This window comes from Pleurodeles waltl, chromosome 8, assembly GCF_031143425.1.
Source record: "Pleurodeles waltl isolate 20211129_DDA chromosome 8, aPleWal1.hap1.20221129, whole genome shotgun sequence".
In the NCBI taxonomy this organism is placed as follows: Eukaryota; Metazoa; Chordata; class Amphibia; order Caudata; family Salamandridae; genus Pleurodeles; species Pleurodeles waltl.
In genome coordinates, this window is record NC_090447.1 from 72,665,055 (window position 1) to 72,688,877 (window position 23,823).

At 42.7% G+C, this 23,823-nt stretch overlaps 1 protein-coding gene across 2 annotated transcripts in view; it reads left to right on the forward strand.

The window, feature by feature from the left end:
- The window catches only part of LRIF1 (ligand dependent nuclear receptor interacting factor 1), a 105,914-nt gene that overhangs the window by 24,644 nt on the left and 57,447 nt on the right, over window positions 1–23,823 (forward strand). For both annotated transcript variants that reach the window (XM_069203738.1, XM_069203739.1), the window contains exon 2: window positions 11,591–13,052. In XM_069203738.1, the coding sequence (XP_069059839.1) occupies window positions 11,591–13,052 (1,462 nt within the window). The remainder of the gene's footprint in view (window positions 1–11,590; window positions 13,053–23,823) is intronic.

Consider the following 23,823-nt stretch of genomic DNA (forward strand, 5'->3'; position numbering starts at 1 on the left):
TCTGTTCTGTATACTGCATGAGCTTCAACTACAAATGCAACTGGACCCCCCATGGGCCGTTAGGCCATGTGCCGTTAAATGTGCAGTAAGGGGTGGTTGCATATTAACTGCAATTGCTACCTGTTCTGGGTTTGCCATGGTAAATGGTACGTTTTGTTCAGAGATGAGGCCACCAAATGGGGATTATCCGTTTAGAGTTCAGGCTTGAATAACCTACAGCATTAGTTGGGTACTCCCTACTTAGCTGAGGAGGAAAAATCTCAGTACCACAAATGTTTCCAAATATACTGCGGTGTCTTTTGCATGTTTTGAGACAGAGATACCCAAGAGGACCCGAAAATTAGTGCCTGACCAAACGTTTGCTCCGCCATGTCGCGTATGTCCTCATTGTCCTAATAAGACTATTGGATTCGGGTGGCAGAATCACCTGTACTGCAGGGGACTGATGCTGATCCCGTCCCATGTGACACCTGTCGGCCTAATCCGGGTTTATTCTGGCTAACTAGCAGTGCCTCATCTCCACCCAAGAGCAGGGATGATTGGGGCAACCGAGCACATGGCATAGATGACCCCTCAGGGGAGTCGTGGTAACTCGAAATCTCATCCGTTTCTCTCAGTTACATTAGTCTCACATATGCAAGGACAGTCAGAGGCAGAGTATAGTTCAGTAAGGTTTTATTGAAATAACTGCATCTCAGATAATAAAGCATGTATTGCAATAACTAGGACGATGAAGCACAATGAGATTAAAATTGTGACAAGGAGAGTAAAACACAAGAATAACGCTACCATACTGTCACTGAGGTTTGTAGAGATAGTTCCTACCTATGCTATATTAGAGCATGGCATGTTAAGCTCTAATTCTGCCTTTCAGGTTCCCCATGGGAAGACATCATCCCTCATACCTGATGCCTGTAGTCTACACAAGCAGCTGCAGAGAAGCAATCCGCATACAGTCGTGGTCACCTGGCTGGAATCTCCCTCTAACGTACATCAGTCAAAGTAGTGTTTTTATAATAAACTTCTGATGTTCCAAGAAAGGATCCCCATGTAAGAGTGTATATGTTTCTGTGAACACTGGAGACCAGGCGTACCACTTTTGCAGGCAACCTATCTTATTGTAGCCTTGAGAAAGCACAGAGTGAAAAAAAAAATGTCTTGTTTAAGAAGGCAGTGCTGACCTAGGCGAAGAACAGCTAGATAGAGAAAATAAAGCAAGACCGCAAATATAGCTAACGTTAAAATAATAAAACAAAGCTGAATAAAATATATCTAGGTTAAAGTGCACGATGACAGGCTTAGCTTGCTAAAATAATGTGTATAAAACTACAGCTAAAATGGCTACACAGCACCACCAGCTGTTGCTTTCAGCTGGGAATGGGAGAGGGAGAAGGATTGTGAGTTGAATAATCCGGTTTACCAGAACGGGTTGACAGAGGAAAGGAAGATTCTAGGAGAGTTAATAGGTATCTTTAAAGCGCGTGAGGAGTTGGCTGTAGAAAATGGCATTGTAGTAAGAGGTGACAAATGTATGCCTCCTTTTAATCTGAGGAAGATTATTGTGGACATTGCACATGAAGGACACGTGGATATTTCAAACACTAGAAGACGACTGGTCTGGGTGAATTTCTGGTGGCCAGGAATAGAAATGTTAGTAGAACATCAAGTAAGGTTGTGTGGTGAATGTGTATCAAGTGACAAATCAGCAGAAGTGTTAACTCCTGATTCCTAGCCTCGTGAGTTTCATGAGACACCATGGCAGAAATTGGGTTTGGATATTATCGGTCCATTTTCATTATTACCTAGAAAGGAGGCGTTTAGCATAATAATATTACTGGATTAGTTTTCCAAATGGATGGAAATTAAAATGGTGAAGGATTTCAGCTTAGAAAATTGAGTTTTTGGATGAGGCTTTTTGCAGAGAGGGCATTCCTCAATAAGTGGTAACTGATAGTGGGCCACGGTTTGTTAGTCACTACATGGAAAGTTATCTGGAGAAGTGTGGTGTGGTGTATAGACAGATTGCTGTGTTCCATCCTAAAGTGAATGGTCAAGTAGAAAGGTTCAGCTGAGTGGGAAAGAAAGCCATTCAGTTGTCAGTGCAAATAGGGTTTGAAGTGGAGGGGGGGGGGGGGGCATTACAGGCCATGTTGTTGGCATACAGGACTTCGCCTAATTTGGTGACTTCTGTGAGCCATTTTGATCTAATAAGGAGATGGAAACCTACCACGAAATTGGTTCCCTTCTGGTTGAGTAACAAGAAAGGTTTTGATCACGTTGCTGATGTGGATTTTAAGGAAATCCGGCGCAGAGTAGATGAGTGTAAGTTGAAAAAGAGACACATTAAAGAGAAGAAAAGGACCTAGTAAGAAGCAAAGTGTAAATATTGTATGTTTCATCTAAAAAAAAGGGAAAACATATGGTAAGGGTTAGCATGTTGGTCGGATCCTACACAAGTCATTTAAGTTTTCAAGAATGCTGTGCAAGTGGAAGGGGGAAGCGTCTGGAATCATAAATCGTGTGTCTCTGTTCAAGGGAGGGTTTTCCGTTCATGCGAATAGATGTGAAAGAATCTGATTGTGTTAACCACAGGCAGGAACGTGGGTACCAGTTGATGTTATGAATGCACCTAGGAGCATGAGGACACGCAGACCTCCCCTGAGATTCCAAGATTGTGTTGACATTAAAAACAAAAGGGGGGGGAGGGGTAGTTGTTACATGGTGTTATCATACACAAGCGTGACACGGGGTGTCACGCTTATGTTTTTTTCAATTAATGGCATACCTTTAATGATGTGTTCACAGGCATGACATGGAGATCTTGTCTATTTTACATAATAGGTGTTCTGCTGTTGTAACCGCAGTGTTGCATGCTTGTGGGGATGTGTTTATTCAACGGGTGTGCTGTGTGTGTGTGTGTATATATATATATATATATATATATATATATATATATATATTTATGTGTGTATATGTATATGTGTGTGTATGTATGTGTATGTGTATATATATATATATATATATATATATATACAGGGATGTGGAATTCCTATCGCCCGACGCCCGGGACATCTTGTTTGGGGTCAAGGGCAACAAGTTTTTATGTTTACTTTGTCCTTGGGACAAGTAGGCCCAACCCCCTGCAGCACAAACCCTTTGGCTGCCTGTTTACAGAGAGTGGAACTCTCTGCAGTTGAGGTAATGTGTTTCCAAAAGATAATGCTGTTCGAACTTGTATTTATGGTTCATTATTTGAAAACCTTCACTATTAGGGTGAGTGCTGTAAATAAATGATTTAAGGTCACACTTCACTACTGACGTTGGTTCCAGTACAAAAACAACAAAAAACGTGTATATACATGTTTGAAAAGTTTAGGCTATGAGGCTAAGTATAATGCTCCCAGAATGCTCTCCGATTATATGCAAATGAAGTGTCATTTAGTAAAATGTTTTGATGCATGCTAGTATTTCCCAAAAATATTTCTAATGGAAAATCAGTGTAACCATTTTCAACACGATTATGGGAAGCATGAAAATAAACAAACACTGACAAAGCCAACTGATCTGACATATTTTTATAAGTCTTTTAGCTTCATCAATGCGTGTCTTGTTTTGACATGGCTTTTGTAACACTTTATTGTTGTGGGAGCTACCAGGCCCTCAACATTGTAACAAACACTGGCAAAAACCCCCCAAAACGTTTTTGAACTCTAAAAGCACATGTTGCCACCAGTGGCATAACAAAGGCCCCGCAGCCGCCCTCCAGGGGGCCCCTTCAGCACAGCACCTGCCCTGAGTGAGTCTGGAGAGGGGGCTCCTCCCTGTTCTTTGCAAAGGGGCACCCTCCAGTTTCGTTACGTCACTGATTGCCACTGAACAAAACTACTTTGTGTGCCAATATGCTCCTTGTGTAAGAGAAGAATGCGATCACTCACAGTAAAGCCAGCCGAAAGAGAGAGAAATAGAAGTTTAATAAAAACAAAATGTCTTTGTTAACACCAGACCTAATTAGGGACCAAGACCCACATGTAGGTAGCTTTTTGCATGTCGCAAACAGCGACTTTCGCTGTTTGCGACGTGCAAAAAGCACATTGCGATGCACAAACCCAGTTTTGCGATTCGGTAACCTGGTTACCGAATCGCAAAACGGGTTTGCGACTCGCAATTAGGAAGGGGTGTTCCCTTCCTAATTGCGACTCGCAGTGCAACGTAGGATTGTTTTGCGAATGCGGGCGCAAACCAATGGCAGTTTGCACCCATTTCAAATGGGTGCTAACACTTTCACAAAAGGGAAGGGGTCCCCCTGGGACCCCTTCCCCATTGTGAATGTCACTGTAAACATTTGGACCACTGCCTGCTCTGAAAAAATGAAACGAAAACGTTTCATTTTTCGTTTTTGTAATGCATCTCGTTTTCCTTTAAGGAAAACGGGCTGCATTACAAAAAACTGCTTTATTGAAAAGCAGTCACAGACATGGTGGTCTGCTGTCTCCAGCAGGCCACCATCCCTGTGAGGCCGCCATTCGCAAGGGGGTCGCAAATTGCGACCCACCTCATGATTATTCATGAGGTGTGCATTTGCGAAGCCCTTGCGAATCACAGATGGTGTCAGGGACACCATCCTACATTCGGATTTGCGACTCGCAATTTGCGGGTCACAAATCTGAACCTACCTACATGTGGCCCCAAATTCTTAAAGAAAGTCACAAAAGTGCACCCATGGTATATGTCGTACCCCTATAAAATATTTGTGAACTGTATTTTAGCATGGGTAAATACGCATGTGTAGATTTGCTCATGTGAAAATCTATTGAGCATTTGCAAGTTCATTTTCCCTCCAGCCACTTTCTTCCCAACCCTGGAAGAAGTTCTAATCCTGCCATTGTCAGGAGTAAATGTCCACCCTTTCTTATTATGGGAAAATATTAGAGAGAAGCTGGTGAAAATCTTTAAAACATGCAGGTTAGTAGGTTTGCAGACTCAAAGGCATTCCAGCCCTGGAACTATTGCTTTCTGCTTCCTCCAGCCCCAGTATGCAGATCTGCAGAAAGGTGGAAAAATAAGGAAATTGCTACAGTAGGGATTGAAACTGCAAGTATTCAAGCCCTACTATGGTAGTAGCCCTGGCATAATCAGAGAGGCTATTATCAGAGCTCTTACATAATGAGATTGCTGCTATAATTTGGCGCCACACTACATGGCACCAAAGGGACAAGTTGATCTTTTTACAGGACAAGTAGATTTGAGAAGCAACCTGTCCCGTGGACAAGTAGATATTTTAATAAATTCCACACCCCTGATATACATACTGGTGTTTGCTCTGCATCAGTTGGCAACGTACTTTTTGTTAACACATGGCTGCTGTAAGTATATTCTACATGTGTGGAAAAGTACTTAAGTTTTCGGTGGATGTTATTTTTATAGAGTGTTGTTGGAGTTTTGCTAGAACCTCCACGGCGGCAGGACATCACACCTGACAGATGGCTGCGTCAGAGTTGAGCAGGGGCATGCCATCATATCACTATCCTACTACATACAGCTGTTGGAGGACCATTTGTCCATTTTGTGGGAGGAAGTCCAGGCTCTTTTGGACAAAGGAGCCATAGAGAGGGTCTTGGAGTCGAAAATAGGGATTGTATGTTACTCATGTTATTTCCTGTTGCAGAAAAAGGACTAAGGCCTTTCCTCCCCTTTTTTTTTTTTTTTTTTTTTTTTGTATAAATGTTCCTCTGTTTCATCCTGAAAAGGGCCAATGTGAGCATTCTGAATTTGTCCTAAGTTTTATCTATCCAGGAGACTGAATGGTAGCACTGGACCTGCATGGTGCATATTTTCATATTCCTGTCCTGTAGACCCACAGACCAAATATGTGTTTCAAGCAGCAATTTCAGTTTTCTTCGGCCTCACCAGTGCTCCTCCTGGTGGTCGCAGCAACTGGCTGCTGAAGATGGGCTTGTCGCAGTTAGTCATGCACCAACCCCAGATGGTGGTGGACCTCGTAAAATCTTTGGGGTTCGCTATCTCGCGCATTTTTTTAGCTTCTCTCCAGTTCAGCAAGCTGAAGACCTTCAGTCTATGATGCTGATATTTCTGCCTCTTGTCCTGGGTCTCAGTGAGAGTGGCTCTGAGACTTCTTGGACTCTTGTCCTCCTGTATCCTGCTTGGGGATGACACCAGAAGCCACATGCCTGCTCTGCAGTGGGATCTGAAGTCTCAGTGGGTTCAGCATCAAGGGAACCTGTCAGATTCCATCTAGGTTTCAGAGGAGACATCAACAGACATGCAGTGAGGGCTTTACTGCAGCACACCCCCTCCCTGAGCAGTTCCAAAGACCCACCACCTTTGGAGGCATTGCTTTGGTTTTCATTGCCAAGGGGAGAAATCTGCAGTTAGAATCATCCATCAGAACAAGTTATTTTGGGTGGATACTCTAACTGCAGATTCCTCATTGCTCTCCCACCTTCCTGTTCTGTTGAATGGTCTCTTTTTCCATGAATAAAATGGACCCACCTAGAGATCTGCACACTGTCTCATTGGTTCAGTTATTGAGCTCCATGTCTGCGGCGGCAGACAGTAAAGAAAGAAACAGCTCAGCATGCACAGGTAGTACATATGCAGATCTGATGTCACTTTTGTCGTGTAACATAGCTGCCAGAGAGCCACATGACTACACCTACTCACGTGCGAGCAGTGCTACATTCAGTCAGGCTCCTAGAGGCATTCATGAGATGAGGAATCTGTAATGGGAGTGTTCACCAGAAAGTGCATTACCAAAGATAGGTAGTGTATGTTATTTTTTTGCAGTTTAATATAGAAAACCTTGGCCAAAGGGGCATAAGAGTGCTCTTCATGAGCACCATTTCATACTACACAAGGTCATCTTTTTAAGGCACAGAGAGATTACATGATTTGCCCAGGATGACACGCTGCTGAGACAATGCCAGAATATCCTCTCTCACTAAAACATTGATACAAATTTGCTGTCTGATAGGTACCCCGTTCTTCAGGGTTTCACAACTACTTTGCTTTCATTCTTTTGAGTCCTCTTTTATTAATTTACTGGTTAATGTCTACCACCTCTGTTGGCAGAATTCCTTGTGTTCGTTATTCTATGTTACTCAGAATTCAAAGTGGGGGGGGGGGGCAAAATCTGTAGGGAGCGATTGTGGCTTTAATTTAACAAAAAACATTTCCCTACTTTGTAGATGTCACCTTGTAGGCAGCACATGCGTATTCTGTTGCAAGATATACTGTAGGCTTTCTTAGAACATACAGAGCCTTGGAGCCCATCCATTGTCTGCTATTGGTTTTCTTTCCTGTGGGTCTTATTTGACTGCTTATTTTTTCCAGACTTGTCAGCGTTATGTTTGTCCCTCACATGAAGCATAGCCTTTTTATTTTCGATTTTGATTTTCTGGTTTCTTTGCTTACTCTGCTTGCTTTTCAATTACTTTTTACTTTTTATTTTGAATTAAGCACTCCATGAGAGTGGATGTGTTTTCTATCTGTCGTCCTAGAGTCTGCTTCTCTCCATCTGCCTGAGTTCTTCTTCCTATGTTGCTCTCACATACTTCCCTCTTCATTTTCTCACCTGTGTACTTCTCCCCTACCGGCTCCATATCGCTCTCTTGCCCATTGCCTTCCCTCCCCACACCCGGCCCTCTGTGTTGCTACCCCCAACCTGTGACTCAAAAAAAAGTGTTTTTGCAGTACTTATTTTTTTTAATTTACCAATCCAACCCAGTAAATAAAAAGAAGTGCTACTTTATTTTCCACCAAAAACAAAGTGATGGATGGAATGCTTGAATTGATCTCAGCCAGTGGCGATCGCTCGGGCAGCATCCCAATCCATTGTTTTTTGCCCCCGTTACAACCGCAGTTTGACCCCAGCCATACACAGATCAGTCTTAACCGTTTTCCAGTAGGAACTGTCTAGCCTGAACTGCTAGGCCAGGTCCTCCCTGAACTGGAACACAAGCAACCAACACCAGTATCTCAGTTACTAGGGTTCATCAACCAGGTATAGCTTAGTTCCAGGGGCACAGTGAGCACGGGGCCCAGCTCTGGTCGTACTCGTCACTCTTAGGGCATCAAAAACTAAATGATGGATGGAATTCTTGAATTAATCTCGGCCACTGACAGTCACTCTGCAGCATCCCAAACCATTGAGCCCCGAGCAATTGCCAGTGATTAATTCAAGTATTCCACCTGTCACCATGTTGTTTTGTTGCAGTTGACACCCTAAGTGCTCTGATATACCCAGATGTAGATCCTGTGCCTCTGGAACCCAGCAATATCTGGCTAATGAGCCCTAATCAGGGTGAAATCGGTCCTATGTTACTTGTATCCTGGTTCAGGGACTAGGACTGTGGAATACAGAGGAAACGCTTCAGGGAGAATGACAAAAGGTAGCAGAACAGATGAAGGAGACACAGAGAAGATGAGCAGGCTTGGTAGTCTGAATAAGGCTGACAGACTGACTCCAGGGGTGTCTGAGACTGGTGACTAATGATAAATAACAGAAAAGGAAAGTCCTGACAAGAATCTGAGAAAGAAGAAAAAAGCGGAATTTGTCTTTGGAAAGAACTAGAAGACAAAGGAGACAAGATTTTTTTTTCTTCTGTAGAAAAGAGAAATTGAGAGCGAAACGAGAGTAACTCTATAGCCCAACCCAACTATTATTTTCCTCTTATATTTCTGCTATCGAAGGACCCAACTTCCAACATCCGAGGAACCCACCGAGCTGGCCCAGTCCACGGTCACTGGTGGGGCCTAGGAAAGTAGAAGAGGGAAAGGCTAAGGAAGACTATTATTTCTCCCCTTTACTAGGACTTTTAAAAGGGAGTTGAGGAGAAAATAGAAGCAGTTAATTGGTCAAACCTGTGAAAGAATTGTGTTCACTCACACTGAGCATCAGTCAGATAAACTGTAGACGGTAGGCACACAGATAAGTGTTTGTCCCTTTTTGGCAGTAAGTCGAGGCAGCTCTTCGGGCATCAGCATATTTTTCATGTAGCTAAACATGATCATAAATATTGAGAGCACCCTGTCTAAGAAATATTGTTTCCTACAGCAGCGTTCATAAACTATCAGATGTGAAGCAGCAAGAACGTTCTCACAATTGTCTTTACTCAATGCATATTAAGATTCTCGTGCGAGCCAAGCAGAATTCAGCAGAGCTACTGCTACCTTCAACTCAAAAGCATACATAGATTCATCTTCCTGCTGTATGTGAAACTTGTAATAATGGCAATAATACTGCAAAAAAGTTAATTTTCTTTAGTAATTGTCTGCAGTGAAATGTCTTGTATAGATCTACATGCTAAACATATGTCTTCCCTGTGAAGGTGAGGAGTAACCTTTTGCTGATCTGATTATGTGAGGGAGTGAAGCATTGCTGACCTCAATTCATCCCAGGCCATGACCAAACAGTCTGAAGGTAGCATTGAATCAAAAGCCATTTTGAATTTTAAGTTGCGTAAGTTGTCTGGTTACAGACAATCCAAGTTGGTATCTATACAATATTTTTTCCACAAACAAATGTAAAATGTTCTCCATGTTATATTACTCAAACCAGGGAGATGTATAATCCATAGAGCTCAAATAGGTAGGTGACTTTGTTCCACCTGCATTAGTATTGGCTGTATATTTACATGAACCCCTAATTGATTCTTCTACTCTGAGATTGTTCCAATGTGCTACTGCTTCATAAATGGTAATAATTTGACCCTGTTACATTGCCAGTGGTTTCAATTTGCAAAGAAGTCAAGAGCCAAAGTGCCTCTGTGATGGGTAGTTTGCCTGTTTTTGCATATACTGCAATTCTAAGTCTATGTACGACTGGTATTCTTTGTGGTACGTCATTCTTTCACAGACACTAGGTAGGATGCTTAAGTACATCAGCTTAATTTGAACGTTAAAGCAAATTATGAGTGGTAGATGAATTACAGGCCAGGCCACTGAAATTATGCTGCAGGGAGGGCTGAATTATGTTGCAAGAAAAGGCAAACTTTGCAGCACAATGTGGCACCTTTTCTGATAGTTCTACTCATTTTGTTATTTTTAGGTTTCGACTGCACATCGCTGCACTATGCTTGTGAAATCTATTGCATTTAAACAAAAAAATCTTAAAAGGGGCATAGAGCTGCACATTACCTATCTCTACTCACTAGTGGCTGGTTCCCGCGCCGCTTTACTTACCATTGTCTGGCTCCCATAGGGGTTTCATTTCCTTGCTTCTTATTGGTCAGTAGCTCCTCCTGACCTCCAGCTCCCTCCTGCTCTTTGGGTTCTTCAATTCTTCATCCATGCTGTGGAACTTGGACCAAGTACTGCTTCCAGTGGCCAGTGTCCTTCCACTGGGCAGCAGGTATTCTGTTTTTATTTACTTTTGCACATGCACTGGGAGTGCATTCGCCTGCAGTCTTGTAAAACATTTCAGTTGAAATAACTTCAAAGCTCCACTTTCTCCTTCCCTTTTGTCTGCTACATAAAGGTTCACAATACTATTTAAAATTTGACAAAAAAAACTTGTTCCCATGTGGGTTTACTTGCAATAACATTTGAAAATTGAAATCTCTGTAAGCGCATCCTTGTTTAACTACCCACTAAGTTGATTTCTTTTACTGTCTGTTTTAATTCCCCGGTGCATCACTGCCATCAGTAATAGCAAACAGGCCCCATGCAGCTCTATTAAAAATCCGAGATGCGTAGTACAAGAAACTTGAAGTGAATTTTAGAATGCTTTTTGTCCTGTTCACGTGTTCAAACTTCTTTTAATAAAAAATGTACTGCCGTTCTTTGGATAGGAGATATGTAATTTCATTTGGAAACAACAGTTACCTTGTTAACCGTTAGCTCAAGTGTAGATCAGTTTCCCCCTGCTGTAAAGAATACATCACTGCTCTGCATGAAACACTGAAGAGATTATAAGCACAAGAGACAATAAGCGTTGTCAAAGCCAGTAGGTTTGGTCTACGCCAAATGTATCCATTTTATTTGCACATGTTCCACAGCAATTGAGCTGCTGTGCAAAGCAGCTTAAAGTTTACAAAAAAGCCCTATGATGCTTAGGTATGTGTGGGGATCATCCAATTTTGGTTGGTATACGTGGCATGAGGAATAACTGCATGACTTCGGTCCTTTTATTGTGCATTTTCCTCCATTCCAGAGAATCTCCGACAGTTTCTGCAGGCATTGGGAGGCCGGTTGTGAATGAATGTGTGGGATGGGGGCATCTTGGATAAAGGTGGGCTCCTTATTGCCCGGGATAAGTACTGCCTACTCCCCTACTGGTGCTGTAGGGGGTTGTGCGGGTGGCTGGGCTGGGCTGTAGTCCACAGCTCCCTGCAGACGTTAAGGTGGACATGGAATCATTAGGTTGGGAGTTTGTAAACCTGAGAAGTTGCGCCATTTGTAACGAGGGCTGAAGTCTAAAAGTAAAACGATTGTGTTAGTAGTTTTCTGTGGTAGCTATATTTTAAGATGAGGCTAACTTTATGTAAGCTGATTCATAATGTGAAAATGAAACCTTGGCGTTTTTAATTCCTAACTTCCATTTTCTTGTCATTTCTTTTTTGTTTTGTTAAAGTATTGCAGTAGGTGGGATATACAAAATAATTAATACATCTGTGCTGGAAGGAAAAAATGTTCTGAAACTGGTTCCGGTTTCCACTTCATCAGTCACGACTAGTTCTGCCAATGCTAGTATTTCAAGTCCACAAAGTGCTTCACTAAACGTGCCGTTCTCGAGCATTACAACAGTTCCACTGGTTCATGTACCTATTGTGCAGCATTTAAACACGGGGAGAAGTATTTTAGCTAGCCAGACTGATCACCCGGGACTGGTTCACAATATTGCCATAGAATGCTCCACCTCATCCCTTCATGGCACTACTGTACCTGTGGATAAACCCTTGATGCACCAGAGGACTGTACCTCTTCCACTATCAGCTAAGCCCGGAGATGTACCATGCATGGCAGTAAAACCAAACAACCTTCCAGGTACTATGAGCTATCCTGTATTGTCTTCTGGGCATCAACTCCAGATACCAGCCAATGCTGAGGTAAAGACAGTGTCGGCTTCTTCTTTGCCTCATGCAGTTCAGCAGAAGATACTGGCAACTGCAGCAGCGAGTGCTTCCGGAGCGCAGTGCTCCAGGATGCCAAGTGTTATTTATATGTCACCAGTCAACACCGTGAAGACGGATACCACCAAGCGCTTGCCAACCCTATACCCAAAACCCCAAATACTGCACTCCGCACCACTAATTTATGCTCAACCGCAAGATCCAAAGGGCTGTTCTACTACTGATGTAAAAAGCTCAAACAGTGAAGTATGCCAGGGGAGTCCAATGAAGTGGGTTGTGCATGACACTTTACAGCCAGAGTCACAATGTCTTGTTCCTGTAAAGTCCTCGAACAGTATCGCTTCCAGGATACTAAAGAGTTTGACAGATATGAAAGCAGCAGAAAATATTTCCGCAAATGTGATTCCCTTGTGCCCTACGAGTACATCCACAACAACAGCTAGCATCACTCCAGTTAAAGAGAATGCTTTAGTCATGTACAATGGCAAATTTTATCTGCTTGCTAAAAAGGGCATGGATGTGTTCTCGAATGAATGTGAAAAAACAAGTTCATCCAATATCAAGACGCCAGACAAGCCTACAGAAGGAGCATTGACTGCTGATTCTGTAAACAATATATCCAACAAAGTCGTGGATATGGTCTTATCTAAAAACAGAAATCCTCCTCCTCCTGCTGGATCCATGCAAACATGTATAAATTCAGAAGTGAGCTCACAACTCAAGGCAAAGGAAACTCCTGTTCCAGCACAAGGCGTTGCCATTCCTGGAAATAAAGACAACCATCCAAGAATCGTGTCTACAATTAAAATAAACACCAACGGGAAGTGTTCGATTAAATCAAGCTGTTCGGAAAACAGCGAAAATTCTACTTTGGCCATTAACGAATGTGTAACACCTGAGAAGAACGATCCCTTGAAGAATTTGTCAAGCCGATCTGATACTCCAGTTTCGCTCAATGGGGAGGTAAACAACTTAATAGCTTATTTTCTTTTTAAATTGATTAGTTGCTACTGTGTTAATTTGTAAATATGATGTGTAGTACATTGAACGCCTATAATCTTCGTTGGCATCTGATGCAGTGGCTGTGATGTTTATCATAGCTTCATGGAACTTCACAAAATGTTATTTGTGCAACTATGCTTCTTTTTCCTACACTTAGCACTTGCAGTCAGCTTTTTCCACCAGCACAACAATGGATGAATAAACGTGTACAGTTTACATTTACATTTGTGCTGACACAATTTTATGGAGATAAAACGCCTATATAGGATCAGAGAAAGTGTTAAACCACAAGCATGTATGAGCCTCTGTCTCTAAATGGCAACCACACACAACAGTGAAATAAATAGCATTTCCAAGGAAATAAGTCCTCTGGAGTTGGTAGTAAAATACAAACCATAAAATAGTATTCAAATAATTATTACTAATAGTAAATAATAGTCAAACTCTATATCAAATCTGTACAGGGAATTAGTGTAAGGCTCAGTCAGATGGCATGAAGTCAGCACAAACATATTTTACATCTAAAGCATGAGACTGACCAACAAGTGGTCAGTCTCTAAAGTGGAAGAGTCAGAAGACTGACTTACCACCAAATTCTACTAACTTTTAGAGGGAAATTAAAAATCGAAGTCAATGGAAATTGTAGGCTCACATAAGGTGAGCGAAGCTAAACCAATCACAATACAGAATTATACAAGGTCACCTATTGCCGCCAGCCTAGTGTCATTCCCCTAAATGAATAATATTCTCCATTCTGACTTAATGTGATCACATGCGGCAGCGCACATTTAGTAACACTGTCTGCTTAACAACCATAGAGACTGGAAAAGCCTAGAATGTTGCAGAAGGCTTCCTCTGTAGTCCTTCAGGAACAGCATGTCATTAGAGCATCAGTGCACGTTTGGTTACGTGAGGTGTCGGATGAGAAATGAAAGCACACATCATGGCTGCGTTAAAATCCAAGATTGAATAGACCTAGTTTAGCGAAGCATAGGAAAATCTAGGTATGTTTAAATATTGAAATGTTTATGCTTAGAGTACATTTATTAAATCTAAATCAGCTCTTTCATGTGTCGTCTTTTATCTGTAAGTTAGAGTAGCAATTAGATGTTAAAGAAAAGATACCCTAGAACATGATTATACTATGTTTGTTTTAAAGACGGGAGGTATTTCAATAAATATGATGAGCTGAAGAATAATGGCACGTTTAGCGTGATTGCGAACAAAGTAGGAATAGTTATTTGCAGAATAATTTTTTTTTTCTTTTTGAGTGGGCAAAAAGATGCCATTATGTGCCACAAGAAGGACAGAAAATAGGAACAAGTAACCATAATGAGGAATATTTATCTATTGCATCCCTGCACCTGCAGCGCGCACCACACTTGTTCAAGGTAGGCTGCATCACAGTGGTGATACAGATGCTCCACTTGGGTCAATACATACTCCCACTTGGAAGAGGAGCTCCAGCATAGTGTTTTTCTTTTGTGTCTCTTCAAACACTTCGAGCAGCTGCTGCCTTCACTGCTCTGGTAAATAACATCTTTTTAAACATGCATATTTTCCAGTGATTCTTAATGGTAGCTCCTTAGCAGTGATATCCTCATCTACATGTGAAATGATATTGCTTCCCTCTCACCTACTGAGTTGTTTAACCTGTGATTTTTTTTTTTGAGTCTGCCAATGGGTATTATGACATATGATGCCACCAGCCATTCTTGGCTTTTCAACCAACAGCATGTTTCCTTGTGGGTCTGATAGTTTCGATTTTTAATGAGTTCATTGTGGACTCAAAATGCCAGAATGTAAACTGCTGTTGGCTAAAATGCCAGACTTGGCAAAAGGAATTATACATGATATGGAGCCATTTTTCAGCTGTGCTTAAAAATTATTACAGTCCTCAAGCCCACCTTAAAAACTGTTTTTTTCACATGTAATACCAAAGGTAAACTCTGCTCACTTAGATTGTGAGAGTTCACTCACGTCATGCATTTGAAGTATTGGCAATGCAATTAGTTCTCTCTTGTGTAGTGACATGTTTTATATAGACCTTCACAACACAATACAGGTACGAAATGAGCAGCAGGAGGGCACCCTTTCCTAACTCAGTGGACAAGAAGAAGGTCAGGCGGCAGGAACAGAAGGAACTTCACGCCATTCACTCTTGTACAGAACAGGAACAAAGTAGGTAACTAACACACAAAAGAGGGATTAAGAGACATTAAACGACTGTTGGATAATTGTGTAAACAGCCATAAACATACAAGAAGTAGAAACCTACTGGAAGAAAAAGCCAAACCTTGTGTGGAATTACCAGACATTCACGTGCTCACACTGAATGGTGAACCCTTGTTGTACAATATTTTATCAATGTGTTCGACAACAAGCATTGGGAAGCATCCACGAGTATGCAACTTCACCGATTCTACAGTCTTTGAGTTATAGTTTCTCTAGTACGAGTGAGGTTATGTCCCTTAAATCGACTTTCTACCTTTGTTAAACTTTCAAAATTGTATGTAGGTGAGCCAAACATGGTTTTTACGGGTGTCTCACTGTCACAAGATTAAAACGGAAGGGGTGATTAACAGACCCTGCTTCTCTTTCTGTCAATATGTTTTGCACTAGAATATTGCCCAGGGGCTTTCTAAAAACTATACATGTGTCACATTAATTGCCACATCAAATACATTGACACAGCATCAGACTTGGGGGACAGTAAGGGCACATTTCCCTAGGTCCCACTTCTGGAAGAGGCCTCCTGATGCTATATTGTTGAGGCTGTTGGCCTATGTAGCATGTTTCACAGGGCAGGACACTGCAATCGTATCCTGCATCATTAAATGGGCAATTCCTGCCGCCTTCCACTTCTTATAACTGGGGTACAAACTTTTAAATTAAAGTGTATTTTGTATTTATTCACTGAAGCTCATTAGATTATATTGCTGAATTGAGTCCCAACATGTGGGCAGAGCCAAAGCCCCACTCCTGGTGATTCTCACATAATTGTCTGGTGACAGCCGCTCTGTCGAGCCATACCTCAAGGACCAATGTGAAGATTTTACAGGGAGCTGTGGGAGAAGCGAGAGGCTATAGAAGACACTTCTTAAGTCAAGAAGCATGACCGTGATCCTGATGGTCAAGGGCAAACGTTTCTTTAGAGAAATGCTCTGCAATTTATTTTTAATTGTGAAATTAAAGCATGGTTTGGATAAGGATATGCTTGTGTAACATCCATCCTCACGGTGCAGTCTACAGAGCCTACCAGTACCTGTAAGTGCCATAGACACAACAGCACATTTGACTCTACTCTAATACTGTTTCAAGGTTAGTCCCTTAAGCCTCTCGAGCCATTATGAATGTTTCATTTTACCCCATTTCAAACCATTTGGTCTTTACTATTAACAGGACCGTGGTGGTTAGTGCCTATCCACCTTCTCCCGATGAAGGCGTATGTCAATGAGGAACATAAACGTTCTACTTTCATTGTTCTTCCCCTGATGACTGTCCCTTTTGGTATGCTCCCATTCTTTCCACTTTCAGGATCAAGTGAACTTTGTGTAACCTTGATAAGAGCTGTCTGCCTTTTTTTCCACCTTTTCCTCTGTGGATTGTTTATGGCCTGTGTCAGATCGCGTTTTGAGGAATGAGGACAAGGTCAGCAGGAGCCTCAATCATTAGGGTTAAAGCTTTTTGCCTCTGATAGCCTGGTTTTGTCCCACTTTGGCTCTGCAGACTGGGCCAAGTACAAGCCCTTTAGCATTGGACTCCGTGCTAGTGACGGTGAGCAGTCACATGCCTCTCAGGGTGGTACTCTGTAGATGCTCAGCACTCAAACCCACATTACTATAATCAAGAAAATCACTTTCAAGAACCCCAGAACTAGATACTAGGCATAGCAAAATATACTTATTGCAATTTACTGTTCTTGTGCTCGTGTAGCTTGGCATGCCTTTGTGCTATCGACCCAGGTCCACCCCTTAAGGTCCTGACAGTTCCCTCCCAGGGACAGGTTCGAGCGTGATTAGATTGCACATCGGTGCTGATTAACCTTGTACTCTTGGGTTAGTGTACAATCTTCTTAACTCTGTTCACTGGTTCACACCTATGAGTCTTTCAGTCCCTGAACAGGCTGGCGCTTCTAGGATAGCCTCCTGGCTCCTCCCATGTTCAGTCACCCAATTTCATGCTGAGCACAAGTCTGATGTTCCCCTTAGACGACTTAGTGGTCAAGACTGAGTAATGAGACTGCAGTCAGAAAGTTTGCCCAAGGGGTGCTGGATCTTCAAATGGTTGAGCTGGCACATGCTCGGTGCAGCCCCACTGAGGCCTTTTGGGTCTGGATTGGTGCAGCCATGCATGGCCAGACTCTAGCAGTTTGTGAGACCCCACAGAGGCCTCGTCGGTTTGATGGTGGACCATGCTCTCAGACACACCAAGATCTCAGGTCAAACAATAGCTCTGGGTTACGCAGCAACTGGGTGCAACTGCATAGGCTTCGAGCCATTCTCAGATTTCACAATTTGAGCATAGCAGCTCAGTTTGTGCCGCAGTGTCACAGATTGAGCTCTGCGGCTCCGGTCCTGCCACAACTTCACGATTCCTGCCAGGAATCCCGCTAGAGTCTGGGGCCATGTAGGTAGGGCACACAGATAGCTCTCCGTAGTCCTCAGCTTCTGCAGACCCATTGCACCAGGGTCATACTGCAGCTTGTTCCTCTTGGAGAGTTGCTTTGGCTGTGGCATTGGCAGGCTCCTTCCCCCAGCTCAGCAGGCAGGCTGGCTTCTCGGTGCTTCAGGACAGGTAATCTGCTCTTGCAGCAAGTGGTTGACAAAAGTGATGTCTCCTCACCTCTGGGAAGCTAGCTGCCAGTTACACAAGCTCTGGTTTCACAGCAGTCCTCTAAGTACTCTTCGGAGCACTCTCTTCATTTGTCATACAGAACTAGGAACTGGAACAAATGGGTAATTGGGTCCCACTTTTATACAGTTAAAGGAGACCAGTAATTTGGATCAACTATCTGAATTTTAAGACTGGTTTGGGGTGGCTCTCCTTCCAGTTGTCTTCTCCAGGCTGTCCCCCAGACCCAGCCTTCTTGGAAATTGATACTTCTCACAGCAGTGTAGTCTCTAGCCTGAAAATCCTACTACTGAAGCACAAAGAGGTATGATTTGTTTGTGCCTGGCTGTTATCAGCCTCAATGAAAAGTGATATATGAAAAGACAAAAGGCTGACATCACCTAAAATAGTCTTTTTCACCTTGAACAACAGAGGCTGAAATCCCACCCTTTATTCTCCACCGTCTACCAGATGGCAGTGCATCACAGTGAATAAGTATCCGCTACTTTCAGCAAAAGGCAATTTTGAATTTCTAGATGAGCCTTGTCCTCCTCCTTCCCTACTTCATTGTCCAGGTCTCTTTCCTTCAGCTACAGGAATGTTAGAATTATACTTCAATTATATGGGAAATCAACCTCACTTCTTTCTTGTGCACAAAACTGGGCTTTGGATATCCACAGTGGATCCAATATGTCTCCATTATTCTGGCTCACTCATGCATACCATGCATGTTCCACACAGTCCTCGTCTGCAACCCTGCTCAACATACGCTTGGGATGTTAGTGCTAGGATTTGGGTTAGCGTAAAGCAGGGCTGTAAACTAGTGGACCAGTAGGCCTCCACTCTAGTGGTACAGAACAATTACTGATTCACAAAACCCATTACACTGTCACCTCCGGTCTGTGCACCAAACCCTTGGAGGGAATAGAAGTCCTCACTACAATGTAGGCACACTTGGTGCACCACTGTACCCAACAGGACAGGTTCAGGACTTCGCTTGTTTCAAGGGACAGGCATAGGCACACACAAGATTTGTGTGCAACTTGGGGCCAAAATGAAAATCCAGGATACCAGAAAGTCATTTTTACATTCAGGGCTTTAGAACACAACTGTACACCATGCAGAGGACATTCTTGCCCCAATAGCATGTATGATCTTATCTGTATATGTTAGGAGGTACTTGAATTATGACAAAACGAGAGAGAGAGACACACGAAAAGGTCTGGTACCCTGGCACTGTACAATAATTAATAAAAAAATAAAGGGATACTGTCCCTTTAAAAGATCCTAGAAGGCTACACATTCACTCAGGTCAAACAGTAGGGGAATTGCTCCCTTAATTTCTGGTTCCCTCACACATTCCAAAGGGGATGTCATACTTCATCATTGGGTTGCTCTTTCTAGGACCAGCTCTGCAGTGCCCTACGAGCCCTACAAAGGGTCACTTTAGCGGAGGTCCTTTTATTAGATGCCGTATTGTGAAGCCTATAAGTGTGAGGGCCTCCTAAAATATGAGGTCAAACTAAATTTAAGTGAAGGGAAAAGTAAATAACTAAAACTGTCTAGGGCTTACCAAAAAGTAATTGAATTACACAGGATAAAAAAAAAAAAGCCACCAAAGAAAGGCATCGAGGGCTACGTAGGAAAGGTAATGAACCCAAGTAGCTATAGAAGTCAAAAGTGAATAAAGATCGACATTTTTCGCGTCTGGCAGTCCATGAGAATCGGATCCACGGTGCTTCTTCAGGACCACAAGTGAATAAAAGTTCCCTAATTGGGAAATGTCAGTGGTGTGGTACACCAATGGTTACCACTACAACTGTAACCAGTGACCTCTATTAATGTTCAGTCTTAGAAAATATAAACCAATTTGATAGTACTATTTAGAAACGTCTGACGTGTGAATATCCAGCCTGAAAGAGATGAAGAAAAAAAGGAAAAAACAAAACAAAATGAGATTACAAGATAATCCACACAGCACGTCACCTTATGTTAGCATGCTGCCCGTTACTGTACTGAAACAATATCTCATTAGTAACCCCTGGATGGGAGTAATATTTATAGCCAGGAATGTCCATGGTCTCTGAATGAGTGGTCTCCCAAGAGGTCCATGGCTTATGCAAAGAACACACTCAACATGCATACCTCAATAGTGCATCTGTCTAAATACAAATACTAGACAAACACTGCCAAGGGTGCATATTGGCTTATCTGACCTATTGGTCGATCACACAGGCTGTTGACTTTAACACAGTGTATCCTCAATTTGAAAAGTAGGTTTTGCATACCACAGTAACATCTATAACTAAACATCACCACCGACAAGATGTTTGAACGTGTCCACTAGCACGGCGACATCAACAATTTGTCATATGCAGTATGATAGTGCCCTCATGCCAAGTGCATACATATGACAGAGCAATATGGTTCTTACTCTACAGAAAGTCATGACCGGGCCCATAGGTTGTAGGCAGAGTGTGTCGTTCAGCTCATTGCTGTATAAATGAAGAACTGAACCTGTAATATCAAGTAAGGAAAGGGTGCAGCCTATCTGTAGATTGAAAGTTTTACTTACAGGTTTGTGGAGCATCGCACACAGACGACCTACCCGGCCCTCTGCTCGCCTGCAAAGGTCAGAGTAGAGGAGGTGGTCCACTTTTAAGGAGCAGTCTAATCAGTTAACCGCTGCCGGGTGCAATTAATTCAACCAAGTTCCCACCTTTAACAAAATGAGGTGAAACCAAACTTTATTTCTCCAATGGCGGCTATCTTAGAGTGGGTGAAATTGTAATACAAGGATATATACTACCCACAAAACGAATGTTAATTTGTGTGCATATCAGAAGGCCATAGCCACATGGTATATATCGCCCATACATGATTCACTAAAAAGGGGGTAAGATGCATACCTATAGACCAAGGTAAAAACAACATTCAGATTTCTAATGGCGGCCATCTTTAAATAGGTAATATCATAATACAGGAATGTGGTCAACCCACAAGTAGAATATTGGTTAGTGTGAGTTTCTAGTGGTCATAGTCACATGCTGTATGTCGTCCTTACATAATTTAGAACTCAAGCTGGGTGGGGTGCATCCCTATTGGCAAACATCAACCAGGAAGATGTCAGCTGTGAAACTGAAGATGCCAGGTACTGTAGTTAATCGAAAAATGGCATCAACAGTGTTATGTGCATAGGTACAACAATAAGATGGCTCCTAAAAATGCCATAGATGCCAGTTGTTCAGAAAATATAGAACAAAAGCCCTGATGCCTTCCAGCAGGCAACATCTCGTGTGGACATGTCACTAAGGGTAACCCTCGGACAAATAGTCTAGTCTGTGGGTGGGTGACCCAAAAGTCATTCATACAACACGGATTGTCAATATGTGTGCGAGTCATACTTCACACCACTTTTTATATGTGTGTGGGTCATACTTCACACGAGGGGGATATCATCGTCGAGGCTCTGTACGTTTGTGTAAAGACAGAAAATCCATTGTTCTTTTCTAAACAAGTTAGCACTATTCCAATGTGCGTTGGCTTTTAAAATTGTCCATCTAGGACATCAAGTGAATTCTTGCAACTAGAGAAGTATCTGCTCATTTTGGTTGGGTCACGTCTGCAACAGATATTGCTGCGATGTTCCATCATACTGATCCTTGCCATTCTCATGGTCACCCCTATATAGTGAAGATCACAGGAGCAGGTTATGACATAAATACAGTTTTTAGTGTTAAAGTTTGTGTCTTTTGTCTCCAGATAAAACCGGAATTCAGTGTAATCTCCTTAGTGTGTTGAGTGAGGTGGCATCGTAAACCACGTGGGTAATGTTCTGTCATCGGCGGAAGGTCTTTTAGATTTTGAATCGGTCTGAAGGCAAAGCGTGGACGAGGCAATGCCAAAGAGCCTGCATCCAGGATTCTCCAATGTTTATTTATAATGCGCTAATTTGATTGGACATTGGTGTAAATGTAGTCACACAGGTAGTGATGTCACTGATTGGTTTATCAACAGTTTCCAAGAGGGCATCCCTGTGGTTGTTACGCGCCCTTTTCTCAGCTCTCTTAACCATAGCTACTGGATAATTCCACACAGTCCGGTTCTAACTCAATGTTCTGGCTTTCTCATCATAATCATTGATGGAACTGCAATTTCTTCTCAGTCTCAAATAACAGTAAGCTATTGCAATCTGTCTTCTTCCTGTTTGTCTTAGTGTTGATCTCTCCCTCTTTAAGCATAATCAGAAGGTCCAGGAAGAGAAGCTCCCACCTCGAGGATAATAGAGTAAACCTCAAATAAGGATTTTGTGCAGAGTTCCACTCTTTAAATTTTTGGCATGTCTCATCCGCCCGTGCCCAAAAAACACCAAGATGTCAACAATGTATCTCTGCCACGAAGTAATAATGTCTTGTAGGGTTTGTCCCCAGTGAAAATATATTCATCTTCAAAGTGAGCCATGTAGAGACAAGCCAGGCTCAAACGAAGGTGCTGCCTGTTGATGTACCCAGAGCTGTGACTTGCATTGGAAATAGTTATTTTTCAGTGCCAAACTGGTGCACTCCATGATGAAGTCAACAGGCGTATTGGAAGTGTAAGAGCCTCTCTTGAGTAGGCATTCCACTATGTCAAGAGTAGCATCTTGTGGGATGTTGGTATACAGGGCCTCCACATCCAAGTTCACTAGAAGGTCAACCTGTTGTAGATGTTTTGTCTCCTCAGTCAAGTTGAGGACATCCTGGGTGTCTTTCAAGAACGATGGTATCTGTTGAACTAGTGGCTGAAAGAAATTATCACAGAACTTACTTAGAGGTTATAGTAGAGAGCCAATGCCAGATACAGTTGGTCTGCGGGGGGTGGTGGGAGGGGGATTTAGTATTTTGTGTACTTTAGGTAACTCATAAAAGTAAGGAACCGTGGGGGATTTGTTCACCAAAAATGTAGACTTATTCTTTGAGATCCAATCCTGTGACTCTGCCTCGGTCGCCATACCTTGAATACGTTTTGGCAAAGCCTCAGTAGGATTGGTCTGTAAGGGACTGTAGTAAGTCTTGTCCACTAGATGACGATGACACTCTCGATCATAATCAGAAAAATTAATTACCACAGTAGCACCTCCCGTGTCGGCTGGTTTGATGATGATTGAAGCGTCATCCTTCAGGGTGTTAATAGCAGTCTGCAGTCTAGAGGATAAGTTGTCAAAGGGTCTTGGCCTCCTCACCTTAGATGTTTCCTTTTGAACCGCCTTCTCAAAAGTGAATATCTCACTGGGCGCCATACCAGCATTTGGAGTGATTCTGGAAGTAGGTCTGAAGCCTGAGACCTCAGATGTGGGTGTAGTCTTCTCCTGAAAGAATGCTCGTAATCAAATCTTGTGAAAGAACTGATGTAGTTCACTGGTCAAACAAAGGATCTTTACGGGGAGTTGATACAAATCCCAGAGCTTTAGACAAGACCTCAATCTCAGCCTTGTTAAGGGTCCTGTCAGATAGAATAACAACTATTTTCCCCTGTTCGTCTGACTCCTGGTTCTCATTTGGGTCTTCTCTTGTTGCTCCCGGAGTTGTTTGTTTCCTCCTCCTCCTCCTCCTCCTCCTCCTCCTCCTCTTCTGCCTCTGGCCCAGCCTCTACCTAAAAAAGTTGAGGACCAGATTATGGAAAATATAGCTGCATGTGTTGGAATGGTAATTGAAAGCCTGGGTGCCACATTTGTATGGGACCAGGGTGCATCTCCGTAGGATGAACCAAAGGAGGCGGTGAAGATAGTACCAGTCCCAGAGGATTGTGACTGTTTCCCCAGCTATCTCCACGCACAGTGCCACTAGATGAATTATGACACTAACACATCCACCCATGGGCCCTCTGGTTCCAGCTTTTGCTCTCCTGCCAGTAGTACTGC